Raw genomic sequence first — 20,645 nt, 5'->3', positions numbered from 1 at the left:
AGACTGGATAAAGAAAGCGCAGTTTTTCTGCTCTGGATACTGTTCAGACCCAACATGTCTCACACTGTGACTCTCAGCGGTCCCTCGCCCTGGGGTTTTCGGCTGGTGGGTGGACGAGACTTCAGCACACCGCTCACCATTTCCAGAGTACGTCTTTTCTTCTTATATGTTTCTCGATTTGATGATGAACTCTGTCACAGATTTAGTAGAAGGCGACGGCTCTTTTTAGCCGGCGTGCGGTTTCATTGTAACGGTGAAGCATGAAATTTGGGGTTCGCCTCTCTCACAGATGAACTAGATGAACTCTTTCTGTATTGTTTTTGTTGTTGAGTCTGTTCGCTTTCATACTGACTGAACCTTTATTTCTCAGTCAAACTTTTTAGAGCTTTCCATCCACTCTGTGAGATATTTGAGTAGTAAAGTTGGTTTTATATTATTAGAACAATCAGTGCCAACTTGTGACAGTTGATGTACATTTGGTTTTATATTCACACATTAAGTCTTTATCCTTAATAACATAATTTCAGAAAAGTAAACAAATTCTAAATATTGAAATCATACTAGCAGCCAATGATTATAAAAGTACAACATTCACCGTCAATAAATAGTGCTACTGTTGTTTTCAAGTCATATTGCAGGTTATTTCAGACAGAATATTCAAAGTAAGGGAGAGCGGGGGATGAAAATAACATATTCATAAAAATCTCATTTAAAAAAAAATTATAATGTTTTAGACCAGTGGTTCTCCAACTTTTTTCACCAAGTACCACCTCAGAAAAAAAAATGTCTCTCCATGTACCACCATAACGACTAGTATTGAAATAGTAGTCTAATAGTCTAATTAAGCGGCTACAGCTGTGCACAGTTCACAAGCGTGGCAGGTTAATTCTTATTATTATGAATATTTATTATTGTCAGCCATTTTAAACATCAATAGTTTGAATAATAACACACGTAAAAAAAAAAAAAAGATAAATAAAACATCAACGTTTAAATTAAAATGTGATTTTAAAAGTTAGTTAAAAATGGCACTGTTCTTTAAAAGTTATAAGAAAACTTCTGTAAATAAATGTAAAGTATTATCATGAAGTAGCCTATTCATCAAAACCTGCAAATGTTTCTTGGACCTTATACATATATTCAATTCAATTCAATTCAGCTTTATTTGTATAGCGCTTTTACAATCTAGATTGTGTCAAAGCAGCTTCACATAAATAGTCATAGTAACTGGAACAGTGTGGTTCAGTAACTGGACCAGTGTGGTTCAGTAACTGGACCAGTGTGGTTCAGGTTTTAGTGTTTAAGTTCAGTTCAGTTCAGTTTAGCTCAGTTCAGTGTGATTTAATCATTACTGATATAAGTTACACCATACAGTTGAAGTCAGAATTATTAGCCCCGTCAAATTTTTTTCTTCTTTTTAAAATATTTTCCAAATGATGATTGACAGAGCAAGGAAATTTTCACAGTGTGTCTGATAATATTTTTTTCTTCTGGAAAAAGTCTTACTTGATTTATTTCTGCAAGAATAAAAGCAGTTTTTAATTTTTTTAGACATAATTTTAGGGACAAAATTATTAGCCCCTTTAAGCTATTTTATTTCTCGATAATCTACAGAACAAACCATCATTATACAATAACTTGCCTGATTACACTAACCTGCCTAGCTAACCTAATTAACCTAGTTAAGCCTTTAAATGTCACTTTAAGCTGTATAGAAGTGTCTTGAAAAATATCTACTAAAATATTATTTACTGTCATCATGGCAAAGATAAAATAAATCAGTTATTAGAGATGAGTTATTAAAATTATTATGTTTAGAAATGTGTTGAGGAAAATATTCTCTTCATTAAACAGAAATTGGGGAAAAAATAAACAAGCGGTCAAATAATTCAGGGGGGCTAATAATTCTGACTTCAGCTGTATGTCATAATAATCATAAATAACTCTGTTTAATCAATTTTGAAATATATATATATATATATATATATATATATATATATATATATATATATATATATATATATATATATATATATATATATATATGAATATGTTTGAAATCTAAACGATAACTTTTATTTTAAATATATGAAATGGATTTACATATTTAAATTAGAAATTAGATCTGCTTACTGCTCGTTAGAGAAGGCTTTGTGTGATTAAACTATACCTGTCAACATTGGGATATAAAAATACAGGACACGCCCCCAACCACCGTTACAAGTATAGGGAGGAAAATAACCTCAAATGATAGAATACATAACAAACATTAGATTAATGAAAATAAAATAAAAAAGTTTAGCCTATTAAAATCAATTTCCTGATCACATCGTTGTTATCGTTTTCATTGCAAACTGTTCACCGAATGTGTGTATTTAAGAGACAACACACATTTTTTTTTCTAAAAATGCCAAACGCAGCACTTAAAAGTAGTTTAAACCAGTTGACGTAACTTATTATTTGCTAATGTCATCTTAATTGCAGAAACAGTCTTTTCATTAGCTGCAATATTAGTTAAATCTTAGTGAATGCAAGCCCTTTTGCGATGGTGAACGCGCTGCAGTTGCACGACTGACAATACTGTGGCAATTAAATAAAGGATTAAATACAACATCTCGTGATTAAAATGTGTGGCAAATTCTGCTAACTGCAAGCTCTGTCCCTCAGGCTTTACAGTGAATGGCTTGGACGCGTGAGGATTTAGTTTGTTACATGAATTTTGAATAGCAATGCACATGAAATATCATGAACGACTGGTCATGAAAGTTTGGTACTACACCCAAACAAAATCTGACTGCAAGAATGAGACCAAAGCTGGTAGTTAAGTTCTGGAAAAGCAAAACAAACAAAAAAAATGCACCTTGGAAGTGCTTAAAAAGCAACTTGTAATGAGGAAAAAAAGCACTACAATTATTAACTTTTTGCACTTAAAAACCTAAATTCTGAGCTAACCGTGGGACACGGTCCCGAAATCAGCTTTTGTATGGGTGTTTTCCAGTACTGGAAGGGCATTTGCTGCATAAAACATATACTGGAATAGTTGGGGGTTCAATCCACTGTGGTGACCTCTGAAATGAAGACTAAGAGAAAATGAATGACTGGATGCCAGTGGCTTCTGGTTTTCAACATTCTTCAAAGTATCTTCTTTTTGTGTTCAGGAGAGTAAATTATGACCTTTCATTTTAGGCTGAACTCTCCTTTTAACAAGTCCTTGTGAAATGTTATCTTCTACATCGTATCATTGTCAGCATATTTCTTGAGCATATGTCTAAAAGAATAAACGCTCTTGGAAAAATCAGACGAAAAATGTTTGAGAAGGGGAAAAAGACTTGGCAATCTGGACAGAGTTTAGATCTTTTGGTGTTTTTTTTTTCCTCTAGGGAAAGAATCCGACAAGCAGGAGGTCCCAGTTTAATTCAGTTATTGTCTAGGATAAATATTTGAGATATTTAAGAGAGCTCCTTTGTGATTTTCGCTTAATTTGTGGCAGTGACTCCGGTGCTTCTCAAACGAATGAAAAGCTGAATCACGCTGGACGAACCCTATCATTTACTGCACATTTGTGGTCGGTAAATGCCTGTGTCAGAAGAAATCTTACTCGGCTGCCTCGCACTTACATTGCTGTAGAGGAATGGCAGCTGGTGTTCACCCATTAATATTTGCAGCCAGCCAAAGCTTTATCTGTGGTTTGAAATGGTCATGGATGTTTAGTCTGCTCCAACCATCCGTGATCCACCCATCAGTCTATAAATGTGGAGAGTAGATGCAGGTTGATGGCTGTACTGGTAAAAAGTCACAAGCCCTTTACAAATAAAAGCCAGTTTTGGGTAAGTTATAAACATCATTACAATTGTTTTTAAATTACTTTTCTAAATACTTTGCCTGAAAAGTAACTAATTTACTCAATAAGTAATTAAATTACTTGCCTAAATAGTCATGTGCATAAATCCCAGTGCATTTACAATAGGGATGTGCAGTATATTGCAAAAGTATTGTTATCGCGATAATAGTGTATTCAATATACACTCACTGGCCACTTTATTAGCTACACCTTACTAGTACCAGTTGGACCCACTTTTGCCTTCAGAACTGCTTTACTCCTTCGTGGCGTAGATTCAACAAGGTACTGGAAATATTCCTCAGAGATTTTGCTCCATATTGACATGATAGCATCACGCAGTTGCTGCAGGTTTGTTGGCTGCACATGCATGATGCAAATCTCCAGTTCCACCACATCCCAAAAGTGCTCAAATGGATTGAGCTCTGGTGACTGTGGAGGCCATTTGAGTACAGTGAACTCATTGTCATGTTCAAGAAACCAGTCTGAGATGATTCACACTTTATGACATGGTGTGTTATCCTGCTGGAAGTAGCCATCAGAAGATGGAGACACTGTGCTCATAAAGGGATGGACATGGTCAGCAACAATACTCAGGCAGGCTGTGGTGTTGACACGAGGCTCAATTGGTACTAATGAGCCCAAAGTGTGCCAAGAAAATCTCTCCCACACCATTACACCACCAGCCTGAACCGCTGATACAAGGCAGGATGGATCCATGCTTTCATGTTGTTGATGCCAAATTCTGTCCCGACCATCTGAATGTGTCAGCAGAAATGGAGACTCATCAGAGCAGGCAACGTTTCTCCAATCTTCTATTGTCCAGTTTTGGTGAGCCTGAGTGAATTGTAGCCTCAGTTTCCTGTTCTTAGCTGACAGGAGCGGCACCCGGTGTGGTCTTCTGCTGCTGTAGCTCATCTTCCTCAAGGTTGGACGTGTTGTGTGTTCAGAGATGCTCTTCTGCAGAGCTCGGTTGTAACGAGTGCTTATTTGAGTTACTGTTGCCTTTCTATCAGCTGGAAAACAGTCTGGTCATTCTCTTCTGACCTCTGGCATCAACAAGGCATTTGCGCCCACAGAACTGCCGCTCACTAGATATTTTCCCATTTTCAGACCATTCTCTGTAAACCCTAGAGATGGTTGTGCATGAAATTCCCAGTAGATCAGCAGTTTCTGAAATACTCAGACCAGCCCGTCTAGCACCAACAACCATGCCACGTTCAAAGTCACTTAAATCCCCTTTCCTCTCCATTCTGATGCTCAGTTTGAACTGCCGCAGATCATCTTGACCATGTCTACATGCCTAAATGCATTGAGTTGCTGCCATGTGATTGGCTGATTAGAAATTTGCATTAATAAGCAGTTGGACAGGTGTACCTAATAAAGTGACCAGTGTGTATCGCAGACATGTAATGAATTACATTTATTTTATACACTGATTTTTTAATCTAAATCTGACCAATCAGATAGGTCCTTACTATCTTTAGCTCCGCCTCCCAGTAATTGCTGTTCTGCCAAAGCTGAACCAGAGCTGAAAATAAACACTAATGGGTGGAGTTAAGCTGAGAGAGGAACATGACAGCAGCCAATCAGAGTCAGAATAACTGCTGAGGTTTTCACTCATTCGTAGTGTTATAAATACATTTTTGAATAGCTTTTAAACTGCATTATGGGATCTCAATCTTTCTTCCAACAACTTTTAACCTTGAAACGTTGTAAAAAAAGTGATTTTATGAACATTTTAACTAGTTTACAGTGCTATATTGGTTGGTGTTGTATATTACGCTACGAAAACCTTATAATAAGCTGCCAGCACCTTTTCTGTTATTTTACACTTATTTTTATTATTTTTTATACATTATATTATTTCAAACTACTGAAATGTCAATAATAAAAGTCATTTTGTTAAACTGTAGAATTAAATATTCAACATCAAAAGTCGACAGAGCAGAGATCAACATCCCATAATGCAATTCACACCCGTAAATAAAGGGAAAACTCGGCAACTGTTAATTAACAGATATGTTTTTACAGTGTAGATGATGTTGTTCTAGGCAGAGAAACATCTGCTGTGTGTAAAGATAGCAGCGCGCTCGTGCTGAAAGCTGGTGAAAGACTCATCAGCACCACAGTGTTGAGAATGAACCTGGTAAAAGGGTGAAAGTACCGCTGTAAGGCTTGGCTTCAGAAATCTCACATGAAGGCGTCCATCTGGCACTGTGGATAGAGTTCCCAGTAAATGCTGAGATTAATGGGTCAGCCACAGGTTTTGTTAGGGAAAGTGTCTGTTAGGGTTGCAGATGTTAAGATGTCTGTTGCCAAAATAGCCATCCTTCCAGATTCAGGATGGAAAAGCTCCAAATGGAAAAGAGGTAACAGTTTAAACATGACCCAAGGTAGCCAAATGAATATAGACAGCTCATTCGGACTTGGTATTTTTAGGTTTCACTAGCCATAACTAGGCCCACAGGGAATCTGCACGCACAGAATTCCGCAGATTTATCGTTAATTCTGTTTATTTACTTGAGAAAATGTGTGTAAATCTATATTTATTCCGTTTTTTTTATTAATTACAGTAATATTATTGACTAATATGAAAACATTCATCTTATTTATGTACAACGCAGTTTGTACAGTTATATTTACTGTCTTTTAGTAGAGATATTATATGAGAGACTTGCTTTGTTTACCAAATAAAATGAATCTATTATTTGCATTTTAAACATTAAATTACAGTTAAAAAGATATTATTTTTTTTATTTCACAGATTAAGGTTTAAGTTATGATGCACCCAAAATAATTCCACAGATTTTTACCAAAATTCTCAGCAGAAATAGCAAAAAACATCCGCAGATTCCGTCTGGCCCTGCTCATAAGACACAATATATGGGCAATTCTTCAACTACGGGCACTTTTAGCCTTGTGAAGTTGACAAAAAAAAAAACTTAACGTAACATAGGCTCATAAGTTTAAACAATTTGTCTAGTTTTAAGATCTGTAAGAGGACAAACTTAGATAAGAATAAAAACATTCTGTCCATCGTGAACTGAGCAAATGTCAATTCCAGCACGTCTCAATATACAGCTCATTTCAAAATGATGGCAGTCAAACATTGCCCAAGATCAGTTTTGCATCTAGTTTTACCAATCTTTCCACAATATATATAATAATTATACATCTGTCAATGAAATAAATGAGTTGTATGCTGAATTTTACACTTTGAAATGTAATATTAATTTGGTTAAGAGCTTATTAGAAACTAAATAAACTGAATCTGTATATTAAATAGAGCATTAGCTCATACATTGTGAACACACTTTTAATGTGTGATGATAACTTTTTAAATACTCTTTTTAAATGTGTGTGCTGATGGAAATGGCAGTGGTGGAAATGACATTTCTACAGTTTATTGTGAAAAAAATGAAAGATAGCTTCACTGATTAGCTTTGAATTGATACTAGCCTTTCACGTCTACAAACACTCTTATTTACCTTCATTTTATTTGGTTTTTAAAACACATTTTAAAGTACAACATGTTTGGAAATGACGTAGAATAAATGTATTTGTTTATCAAGCAATATTTACTGTGATTTTTCTTCAAGTGTTGTTAAAGAAAATGTAAATTCCCTCAATCTTGAAGATGTGCTCAGATGACACTTTTCATTTTCATAGAACTCACCACAATCATCTTTCACACAAACTTTTTAAAGCGACATTACAGTGTTGTGCTGAAAATGACACTGATACTGTGCGAAAAATAGTATTGATAATAGGCTCACATTAATAACTATAACACATTTAAATGGTTTCACTAGAGCTTAACTAAGATACATTAATAGATAGCAGATAAATAATATTTTAGTGTTATTTTCATTGAGGTTTAAAACTCTGAGTGTGCGACAAAGGTGAAAACAGTGATTTTGACACCTAAAAGGTTGAATAATATGAAACATATATAATAGAAAGCTAATAATTTTATTTAAAGTAGGTTTTATTGCTAGTTTGACAAAGAAAGAGGAATTTAGACAGAATTATATATATTTTTGGGATATATGATCAAAGGACATTAAAGTTCCCGTAGTTGAAGAATTGCCCATATATTATTCTGGTGTAATGTCTCGGCTGTGTATTTAAAAATAGTGCTACCTTTGTTTTCATTCTCTTTCTTGTGTACGCACAAGTGATGCTTGTCTGTAAACCAATAGCCTTCAGCTGTGCATCTCGCTCCGCCTTTCGGTACCCTTTAGCCCTGCTATGATACGGTTCACTTTTTGGTAGCTTTTGACAGTGGATCATGACATGAAGATGACGATCACTGACAGATGGAGATTCGGCTGAGCGGAATGTTCCTGTCATTTTTCTGATGATTGATACAATAATCTACGCTGCAACGTGGGATTTGTGTGCCATTTGCTATTAGAAGAAGTACACTGAAAAAAATTATTCAGAGATGATTCCTTGGATTTACTCAATTTTTTTATGCTAAGTGGTTGTAAACATTTTATTTGTGTTGAATTTAAACAAACAAATTAAGTTGAACATTGTTAAACTTAATTTGTTTGTTTAAATTCAACACAAATAAATTGTTTGCAACAGTTCTGCATGCAACACTTTTTTCAGTGTATCCGCAGAGACTATTATATATGGGACTGTGTCAGACTTTGTCAGTAACTGTTGCATATGGACCATTTTCGTCTTCCGGTAAATTTTTCAAAATGGTTCAACTTTTGCCACTGTAATACTGAATACGTGTCGTTGTTATTACTTGGGGTTAGGGATAAGAGTAGAGGAATAAGCTGGTGTTTACCTGGATTTCTTTAATGCACTCCTACATTGGGCTTTCACATACTCTATGCTACTTCATAACCGTGTTGGGTGTTTCTCTCTGTCTTGCACTGAACCCAATCGACCAATCACAACAGACTGGGTCATCAGGCCAATCACAGGAGATTAGCCTCACGCAAAGGAGGAGTTTGGAATAAATCGAATCACTGAACGAATCATATGTGAGTCATTGGGATAATTAGATAAAAATAAATGCATAATATAAGACAATGAAAGTGTTTTTTACCCTTGCACGCATATCAGCCTGTTGCTGGAGACCCCCAAATCCAAATTATGACCTTTTATAAAGCAAAATAGGGGCTTTTTAATTATTTTATTATTTTAGATTATTGATCCATTGTAAAAGTTTGATTCCACACAGACTTCAACGTTTTCGGACACAGCCAAAGTGTCAGCAACCTTGAACCAAATGCTTGTTGCTTTCGAGCTAATGGGTTGTACATTTGCTGCTTGAGAAGTGCTGAGGTAAAAGCTCGCTAAATCATCGCCAAGTGCGATTTATAGCAAATTGTCAGTACTTGTCTAGACTGACAAATGTGGCCATCCATTCTCAGGAATTCACAGCCCCGTGTCGCACAGAATGAAGCAATGCTCTGTGCCAAGTCCAAGTAATTGAGAAAACCCGAATCTCTCCTTTTCGATAAACCTTAGAGGTGTTTGAACAAGTAAGGCATGTGCCTTCCTATAAACATATTTACTCTGCTAATCTTCAATGTCTGGCTGGCTCCCTCGGGGATTTCACGAGGAATAATTTATTGCATCCCAGGCCTTCCTTCAGTTATTGCTCTGTAAGGGCATGCTGGCACGCTGCAGCTCATTGTCCACAGTCAGCCACATTCCTGAAAGCCATGTGACATTATTCAAAAGCAGATTAAGTAGCAGCTAGGAGATTTCTCCAGCACAGGACTCATCAAAGTTCACAACTGTTTGGCGTCATTGGAAAGTGGCCAAGAAGTGCTTCAAAAACCCTATTTGAGGGGTCTTCAACAGGCGGTGTTGCAGCAGGGGGGAAAATAGGTCGCTGCTCTGTTACGAGAGGAAAAACAACACTGAAATCCATAGAAAACAAGGATTCAGTGTTGCATGGCAAGCAATGGTTTACACTCAGAAAAGGATTTTTGCTGCTTGTTCAACGTAGTTTTAGTCAGAATTATTGGCCATCCTGTATATTTAATTCTCCAATTTGTTTCACATTTGTAAACATAATAGTTTTATAACTCATTTCTAATAACTGATTTCTTTTGTCTTTGCCATGATAACAACACATCTAGATATTCTTCAAGATACTAGTATTCAGCTTAAGTCACAGTCAAAGTCAGCTTTATTGTCAATTCAACCACATGTACAGGACATATAGAGAATCAAAATTACGTTACTCTCAGGTCCTAGGTGCCTAACATATAATATTAATACAAAGAGTTTTAAGAAGAATTTACAATAAATACATTTATACATAAATTGTTATCTAAAAATATACACAAAATGTAGTCTAAAATATACAGAAAATGTAGTCTAAAAATATACGTAAAATGTAGTCTAAAAATATACGGAAAATGTAGTCTAAAAATATACATAAAATGTAGTCTAAAATATACGCAAAATGTAGTCTAAAAATATACGTAAAATGTAGTCTAAAAATATACGTAAAATGTAGTCTAAAAATATACGGAAAATGTAGTCTAAAAATATACATAAAATGTAGTCTAAAATATACGCAAAATGTAGTCTAAAAATATACGTAAAATGTAGTCTAAAAATATACGTAAAATGTAGTCTAAAAATATACGGAAAATGTAGTCTAAAAATATACATAAAATGTAGTCTAAAATATACGCAAAATGAAGTCTAAAAAAATATGTGAAATGTAGTCTAAAAATATACGTAAAATGTAGTCTAAAAATATACGTAAAATGAAGTCTAAAATATACGTAAAATGTAGTCTAAAAATATACGGAAAATGTAGTCTAAAAATATACGTAAAATGTAGTCTAAAAATATACATAAAATGTAATCTAAAAATATACGTAAAATGTAGTCTAAAAATATACGTAAAATGTAGTCTAAAAATATACGTAAAATGTAGTCTAAAAATATACGTAAAATGAAGTCTAAAATATACATAAAATGTAGTCTAAAAATATACGTAAAATATAGTCTAAAAATATACATAAAATGTAGTCTAAAAATATACGTAAAATGTAGTCTAAAAATATACGTAAAATGTAGTCTAAAAATATACAGAAAATAAAGTCTAAAAATATACATAAAATGTAGTCTAAAAATATACGTAAAATGTATTCTAAAAATATACATAAAATGTAGTCTAAAAATATACGTAAAATGTAGTCTAAAAATATACGTAAAATGTAGTCTAAAATATACATAAAATGTAATCTAAAAATATACGGAAAATGTAGTCTAAAAATATACGTAAAATGTAATCTAAAAATATATGTAAAATGTAGTCTAAAAATATACGTAAAATGTAATCTAAAAATATATGTAAAATGTAGTCTAAAAATATATGTAAAATGTAATCTAAAAATATACGTAAAATGTGGTCTAAAAATATACGTAAAATGAAGTCTAAAAATATACGGAAAATGTAGTCTAAAAATATACGTAAAATGTAATCTAAAAATATATGTAAAATGTAGTCTAAAAATATACGTAAAATGTAGTCTAAAAATATACGGAAAATGTAGTCTAAAAATATACGTAAAATGTAATCTAAAAATATATGTAAAATGTAGTCTAAAAATATACGTAAAATGTAATCTAAAAATATATGTAAAATGTAGTCTAAAAATATATGTAAAATGTAGTCTAAAAATATACGTAAAATGTAATCTAAAAATATATGTAAAATGTAGTCTAAAAATATACGTAAAATGTAGTCTAAAAATATACGTAAAATGTAGTCTAAAAATATACGTAAAATGTAGTCTAAAATATACGTAAAATGTAGTCTAAAATATACATAAAATGTAATCTAAAAATATACGTAAAATGTAGTCTAAAAATATACATAAAATGTAATCTAAAAATATACGTAAAAAGTAGTCTAAAAATATGCGTAAAATGAAGTCTAAAAATATACGTAAAATGTAGTCTAAATATATACGTAAAATGAAGTCTAAAATATAAATAAAATGTAGTCTAAAAATATACGTAAAATGAAGTCTAAAATATACATAAAATGTAGTCTAAAAATATATGTAAAATGTAGTCTAAAAATATACGTAAAATGTAGTCTGAAAATATACGTAAAATGAAGTCTAAAAATATACGTAAAATGTAATCTAAAAATATATGTAAAATGTAGTCTAAAAATATACGTAAAATGTAGTCTAAAATATACGTAAAATGTAGTCTAAAATATACATAAAATGTAATCTAAAAATATACGTAAAATGTAGTCTAAAAATATGCGTAAAATGAAGTCTAAAAATATACGTAAAATGTAGTCTAAATATATACGTAAAATGAAGTCTAAAATATAAATAAAATGTAGTCTAAAAATATACGTAAAATGAAGTCTAAAATATACATAAAATGTAGTCTAAAAATATACATAAAATGAAGTCTAAAATATACATAAAATGTAGTCTAAAAATATATGTAAAATGTAGTCTAAAAATATACGTAAAATGTAGTCTAAATATATACGTAAAATGAAGTCTAAAATATAAATAAAATGTAGTCTAAAAATATACGTAAAATGAAGTCTAAAATATACATAAAATGTAGTCTAAAAATATACATAAAATGAAGTCTAAAATATACATAAAATGTAGTCTAAAAATATATGTAAAATGTAGTCTAAAAATATACGTAAAGAATAAAAATTTGTAAACAATACAATACAATGACATTAAGAGTATATGGCAATGAGTGAAAACCAGAGTTGTGCAGATATGGAACAGTATATAGTGCAAAAAGGCTCGAACCCCCGCCCCACATGCTGGAATCGTTGCCAGTTCATTCCACTGTGGCGACCCCTGATAAATAAATCTAAGCCAAAGGAAATGAATGAGTAATTAAACGTGCATCCTCACAAGCATTACAGTGAGATCACGTCGCATTAATCATCCTCTGTGGCTAGTAATTATCTCAGCAGGGCGAACTGAGATGTTTCATGATGAAACCCCAAGTGTGTTAAATGACTCAGGACAGCCGTACACACATGGAAATGAGGCTTGTTAAATAAAACGAATGAGCTAAATTAGTAGGTCAAGTGCTTCTGTTTGCTACATATCTGGAGTTGTACATATGTGCTGGGCTGTTTGGCAGTATAGTCGAGTGAATGAGTCATAAAGTGAATGACTTTGAGGTAGGCTACATCCCGCGGTAATAACAGCAGCCCCAAGTCAAGTATTCTGTACTTAGGATTAATTTCAGGCAATTTCCTGGCTTTACATCTAAACTGGTCTTTTGTGCAATGTTTACGGGTCCCTGAACGCTTCAGCTTTATTGTAATGTAGACATTTTTCAGATTTTTGTTTATTTTTAACCATTTTATGTTCACTCTTGCAGGTTACTCAATGATTAAAACGTTTACTCTACATTGTTAATATATCTGTTAATTAACAGGTTGTCAATACGAATATGTTGCATTTTATAGATGAAGGAGAGACTAGTGATCACTGTTTTGAGTTATCCAGTGATGTAAACTTCTCGATTCATGAAGACCACAATATTATTAAATATTACAAATATAACATTATTTACGTACAGCAGCAATAAATATGTATACAATAGTTCTGTCTGGTTCTCGAATCTGATTGGCTGATAGCCAACCGTACACTCTCATTACCCTTTTTGTATTACTCCGCCCACATACAGCCAGCAAAAATCAGACCCTACAGATCTAAAGCTTAAAAGACGCACGCTCAGCTGTTTAACTGTCTGCTTATGATTTGAATCCGACGCGGAAGAAAGTAGTTCCTCATACAAAAGGGTTTTTGAGACTCTCTATGTTTGATTTTGTTTTTATATACACAACTATGCCGTCAAACTGATGTATAAACGCAATATCACACTTATAGCAGTGCGATATGGCTATATATCGACACTGGTGGGAGCACTAAGGCAATACAGCCATATCGCACTGCTACTGAGTGTGATATTGCTCATATATATATATATACTGTATATATATATATATATATATATATATATATATATATATATATATATATATATATATATGATGTTGCATTAAGCGAATATTTTCCGTCATTAACGGATTTTTTTCAGCAGTGACGGAAAAATCTGAAGGTGATCCGTCATTTTGATCTATTGTAATTTGTAGCTAACTGTAATTCCCACTCCTGTCCAGCTGATGGCGATTGCCCTGGTCTTGTCTCCTCTTTGTCACTGAGTGCGTACAGTTGCAAAAATGTAACAGCAGCTAAGTGTGAGAAGTTTCTTTAAATGGTCAAATAGTTGTGATATTAACAATGAAGGTGAAAGAAGAGGAAGTGATGCAGTGGACGATGAAGAACAAACAGACAAAAATCCTCACGGCCGGGTCAACCTAGCGACAGCAAGAAGGTTGGGTGCTTTGGAGTGTGTTGTGAGCACTAACGAACGAAGAGGGGTGCAGCAACGAAAATATGCAAATTAAATGAAAGTCAATAATAGGCTATGACAGAATTTTTACAACCATCTTCGTCAAAATGACGGACAATGACAAAGTCTAACGTGACCTCTGATATATAAATATTTATATATATATATATATATATATATATATATATATATATATATATATACACATACATACAGTTGAAGTCAAAATTATTCACCCTCTTGCGAATTTAAATTTTCCCAAATGATGTTTAATAGCGCGATTTTTTTCACAGTAATAATATTTTTACTTTATAATATTTATACCTATAATATTTTTACTTCTTTTGAAAATCGTTTATGTTTTATATCGGCTAAAATAAAAGCAGTTTTTAATGTTTTTAAAACCATTTTAAGGTCAATATTATTAGCCCCCTTAAGCAATTTGTAGATATTTTTGTCTGAAGAACAAACCACCGTTGATGATTTGCCTAATTTCCCACTTATCCTCCTAGGGCTTGATTGTCCACATACATGGGCAGCACATTTGAGCTCTTAAGTGGCTATTTAAAATACGTTAAATGAATTATATTTTGTTACAGACATACAGTGTCGTCCTGCAACTGTTTTGCAGCCTATGAAATGTCCCAAACACTATTTTTAACTGTCCAAAATGGGGGGAAAAGGCTGTGTTTACTATCTGATAGTCAAAGCAAATAAAAAAAATTCTATGTTCTTTCATTCATTTTCTTGTCAGCTTAAGGCTGATTTATACTTCTGCGTCAAACGCCGGCGTATGCTACAGCGCTGACGCATAGCCCTGCGCCGTGGCCGTTGCTGACGTGCACCTCTCAAAAAATGTAACTACACATAGCAACGACGCGTAGCGTAAGCTCTGTGATTGGTCGGCTTGGTAGCGCTGACAAGTCTGGGCGGGACCGAGAGCCGCGCGAATGGCGTGAGCGATTGTTTACAAGTGTGGAGTCCCGTGAAGGAGCTCCGGATGGAAAGTTTTGTTTTGTGTTTACCTCATAGTTAAAGTTGTTGCTCATCCGCCGGTTCCTGCCTCAAAATGAGCGAGTATGAGCCACTTGTACATCCCGGAAGTGTTCAGGAAAAGCAATAAAGCAGCCAAGAAACTCGACACAGAGGAACATTTCCACCTCACTGCCAACTAGCGTTTCGGAAGTGTTAATGCAGACCAACAGAGACAGCGCGCAGAAGTATAAATTTACAGCCACGCGCGTTGCATGCGCCGTGGGTTACGCCGGTCACATGACGCAGAAGTATAAATCAGGCTTAAGTCAATTTATTAATCCGGGGTCACCACAGCGGAATGAACCGCCAACATATCCAGCACGTTTTTACGCAGCAGATGCCCTTTCAGCCGCAACCCATCTCTGGCAAAAATTTCTATGTTAAATTTGCATTTAAAAAAAATCAGGAATAAGGGTTTTATGTAAATTGGGACCACAAGTCCACATATATGGACATAATTAATAAAGATGACACTTTGGTTTTTATTCCAATTAGGTTCCAATAAGCCCAAATAGCAAAGAGAAATAAAAAATGCATATAAAAAAACACCTTGGGCCTTAAGAGGATATAACCAAGAAAGTCTAAAACACACTGTGCAACAATAAGCACTGAACAGGCCCTAAATATTCAGTGTGTTTTCAGTGCCGTGATTGATCATCTGTCAGTGATCTGGTTTTGTGTTATTGAGGCTTTCCAGTCAGTGGGTCAGTAATGGTATCCTCGGCTGCAGGCGCTGCGCTGTTCGTCTTGGGTGTGGTGCTTCCTTAACCGTTCTTCTGTTTGGCTTTTGTCAGATAACACCTGCGAGCAAAGCGGCGCAGAGCAACCTGAGTCCTGGAGACACCATCCTGGCCATCAATGGAGAAAGCACAGAGAGCATGACGCACATGGAGGCTCAGAACCGCATTAAAGCCTGCACAGATCAGCTGGTGCTGGCCATCTGCAGGTAGGCTGTTTGATTTATGCACCAAAACTCACTGCGATAAACAATATTATTGGAATCAAAAGACCAGGATTTAGACATTTGTAAATTGATGCATCTAAGAATCAAAATGTACCCCAAACCCTAGACCAATTTGGAGATATCTCACAGTTGCATCACTTGAGCTGTGCATGCAAACTGGTTGAAGAAAAAAATGACTCATTGAACTTAGTCTCAGCTGGGTCAGTTGGCGTTTCTGTGTGGAGTTTGCATGTTCTCCCTGTGTTGGTGTGGGTTTCCTCCGGGTGCTCCGGTTTCCCCCACAGTCCAAACACATGCACTGTAGGGGAATTGAATTGAAACAAAATTGGCTGAAGTGTATGAACACATGTGATATTACATTGATCTTTAGTTCAATTTTTTTGTGACGTCAGGTGACCAAAATATAACATCAATTTGTTGTCCATTACATTAACAATCATTTTAACATCATGATGTGACATTTATCTAACGTCAAAGTAACGTCATCAGTAGACATTTTTCTTTGATTGGTTTTATGTTGTGTGGACAAGCTAAAATTCAGCGTCACTTTAATGTCATATGGCCTATAGAATAAAAAAAAAAAAGCCACCATGAAAACCGAACCGAAAACCGTGTTAAAAAAACCGAGGGATGTATTGAACCGTGAGCTAACTGTACTGTTGCATCTCAAGTGGAGAAGTATGCAAACTTTTGGGGTTTTTTGCTGTTGCCATGGGGAAATCACACAGTATAAGAGCTCCATTGATCGTGGGATTTTATAGTCGGAGTGCTTGTAATTAACTCAGAGTCCATTTACTGCGAGGTAAATGGGCTTATTCATTTCAGCTGTTTTGCAAACAAAAACCACCGGCTGACCCGCCTTATTGAAACAGACCTAAGGTGATGCTCGCTTTCAGAAAGATAAAGCTATCATACAGTTAAAGGCTAAATCATGGGCCCTCATGGGAAACTTTTATTAGGTGATGTTTCAAGGAGTAAGGAAATTTTCTGTAAGCCCAACCTCAGAACCATTCAAATACAGTGTTGGTAGCATGATCTGATGGGTGGGATAAAATGTCAGGACACCGGCCCCTGCCTACCTTTAATTCTGTAAAATAACAGAAAATGTACTGGCAGGCTGCGTCCAAAACCGCCTACTACTCAGTAGGTACTGCATTTGAATTTAAACGTACTACTCGGCCGTTAGTAAAGTATGTTCTATACAGTATGAACATGAAAAGTATGATTGGAATTCGGACGTACTACATCCGCCATTTTGTCATCGTCACGAGACAAACCTGCGTCAGTTGCGTCGCTTTACTCCCATTCATGAATTCGCTCGCGGGGCATCATGGGATAGCGCAGCATGCATGCGATGCGCACTCCAGAATCTCGCCGGAAGTAGTAAGTCATCCGGGTACTTCTCGCATACTGATTTTCGAATTCTATGAATTCGGACATACTACTCGGCTCGCATACTGATTTTAGCATCCTATATAGTATGGAAGTATGCAGTTTCGAACGCAGCCGCAGTTTATTATGAGGTTTTTTTTTGCTAACTATGTAACATCAACCCAGACTATATATTACTAGCTATGTTTCCATCCACCTATGCAAATTTGCAAATGCGCATAAAAAAACAGTTGATGGAAACATCATGATGCGCATCAATTTTGAAATGCGCATAAAAACTTATGCGCCTAACTGGGTAGGATAAACTTTTTATTCGATAAGAAAAGATGTGCATAAACTGCGATGGAAACACTTTTACAGCACAAACTCCAGCATGGGCATTAAAAAAGGTCATGTGATTTTGTTGAAAGAGATCATGTGATGCTTAAAATGTGTGTGAATGGATAAATCGTCAGGCTGAGCACATTATAAAACATCTGAAATGTTGTTTTGGTCATTATTAAACGCCTTACCGTTTCAGTATTACTGTTATTATATTATTAATGACCTCCAGAATCAAGAGCGCCTGTGCTCCGCGTCTGACACCTTCAAACGCCACTGCGCGCTCACTGCTTGTCAGGATTGTCTTCTGAGGCGCATTCATTTAGAAAAGATTGATGCAGCTTCTCTACTGCAGCAAATGCAGGTTTTACTGTTGATATTTGGCGCCAGTTAATCAGGAAGTGACGATTTTGTTCGCTTTGACTCGTTGGATGGAAACGCTGCTTCATTCGCACAACTTATGCGATAATCCAGTTTTGCGCATAAAGTTTATTTGCATTTTTGGATGAAACATAGCTACTTTAAACTATTAAAATAGTTAATAAAAGTCACTTTTTCAGTTTTTTATGGTTAAAAGGTGTTGGATTAAAGATCAGGATCCCATAATGCAATTCTAAAGCATAAATAAACACAAAAAATGCTAAAAACATGAAACAAAAATACGGAAAACTGCTCATTTATCAATATTTTACATTGTAATACAGCACAGTAAGCAATGTTCATTCGTTCATTCATTCATTTCACTTTGGCTCAGTCCCTTATGTATCAGGGGTCACCACAGCGGAATGAACCACCAACTCTTCTTGCATTTGTTTTACACAGCGGATGCCCTTCCATCCACAACCCAGTACTGGAAAACACCTATACACATTCATTCACACACACACACACACACACACACACACACACACACACACACACACACACACACACACACTACAGCCAATTCAGTTTATTCAATTCACCAATAGCGCATGTGTGTGGGGGAAAACCACGCCAACATGGGGAGAACATGCAAACTCCACACTTACTGGCCCTGTGACCTTCTTGCTGTGAGGCGACGGTGCTAACCACTGAGCCATTGTGCCGCCAGTAAGCAATATGTAAGGGTGAAATGTGGAATTTGCTCCTGGAATTTCTTATCTTTTTCCTGTTATCTAAATTATTGGGCTGGGCAAAACGCCACTAGCTCTCATATTTATCCATTCATTTATTTTATTTTCGGCTTAGTCCCTTTATTAATCTGGGGTCGCCACAGCGGAATGAACCGCCAACCTATCTAGCATATGTTTTACGCAGCGGATGCCGTTCCAGCTGCAACCCATCACTGGGAAACACCCATACACTCCCACATATTTATCCAAACATCATTTATTTCCTTTTAGCCAACAGCCTTGATATTGTTCTTTACTCCACTGTAAGAAACTCTGAACATCCTTCTTTCCAAAACATCACAGCTGTCACTCATACTCAAAGACTCTCCTCTCCACACAAGCAGAACTTCTTTGCACGAGTGTGTGAGACTCACCGAGAGCCATCATACGCTCCATCTGGCCATATTTGGTGTGTGTTTTCTGCTCAAGCTGCTCTTGTTATTTGGAAAAGCCCTGACCTCCTGATAGACCTGCTCGTATATCATCTTCCGACAGTAAGTGGTACATTCGCTTAGGAGTAGTAAATTTATTTAAGGATACTCTGGGTTGTTTACACTGAGCATTCAGCTGGGAACTTTACAGACTCCTTTAGTTTTTTTTAAGTTATTTTTTTTCCTCCACAGCCGCTCACATTTCAAAACTTTCACAACTGTTTTACTGCACTGAATCTAAATTAGAGGCCAACAGTAACTCGAATTTTTTAAGAGCCCCTATTTTGCAATATAAAAGGTCATATTTTGGTTTCTGGGGTCTCTAGCAACAGGCTGATCTGCATGCAAGGCCAAAAAACACTTTCATTGTCTTATAATATGCATTTATTTTTACCTAATTATCCTGATGACTCTCATATAATTCGTTCAGCCATTCATTTGTTCCCAAACCCCTCCTTTGCGTGAAGATAATCTGCGCTGATTGGTCGGATGACCCAGTCTGTTTGGCCAACTGGGTTCAGCGCGAGACAGAGAGTAACACCTACCACAGTTATGAAGTAGCAGAGTTTAGAGTATATTGGCCCCTTTTCACTGAGTGGTACAGTATGGATTGGTACACTTTTATGGCTGAATCCAGTCAAAGAGTACCTAAAAGTGAACCGTACCACTACTTTTTGGGTAACACTATACAATAAGGCTCATTAGTTAATGCATTTACTAACATGAACTAATCATGAACAACACATGTACAGCATTTATTAATCAAACTAAACATATACTAAACATACTAATGCATTATTAACATTCAAGTCCATGCTTGTTAACATTAGTTAATGCACCATGAGTTAACATGAACTAACAATGAACTACTGTATTTTCATTAACTAACGTGAACAAATACAATAGTAGATGTATTGTTCATTGTTTTTTCATGTTAGTAAATGCATTAATTAACATTAACTAATGAACCTTATTGTAAAGTGTGACCAGTCTTTGATTACCCTTTGCAAAGGGTACTTAGCACGAAAAAAGGGTACCAAAAGGCAGAGCAAGGCGCACAGCTGAACACTTCATTTACAGGGACTCGTCAC

The 20,645-nt window shown here is 35.3% G+C and overlaps 1 protein-coding gene across 2 annotated transcripts in view; it reads left to right on the top strand.

The window, feature by feature from the left end:
* The window catches only part of pdlim4 (PDZ and LIM domain 4), a 65,118-nt gene continuing 44,473 nt past the window's right edge, over nucleotides 1-20,645 (top strand). For both annotated transcript variants that reach the window (XR_012396577.1, NM_001042696.2), the window contains 2 exon segments: nucleotides 1-147; nucleotides 16,087-16,238. Coding sequence is in view for 1 of the 2 variants with exons in the window: in NM_001042696.2 (NP_001036161.1) it covers nucleotides 55-147; nucleotides 16,087-16,238 (245 nt within the window). In the remaining variant the exon portion in view is untranslated.

This window comes from Danio rerio, chromosome 21, assembly GCF_049306965.1.
Source record: "Danio rerio strain Tuebingen ecotype United States chromosome 21, GRCz12tu, whole genome shotgun sequence".
Classification (NCBI taxonomy): Eukaryota; Metazoa; Chordata; class Actinopteri; order Cypriniformes; family Danionidae; genus Danio; species Danio rerio.
The sequence above is the reverse complement of the archived record's forward strand: the minus strand, read 5'-3'. Positions and strand labels throughout refer to the sequence as shown.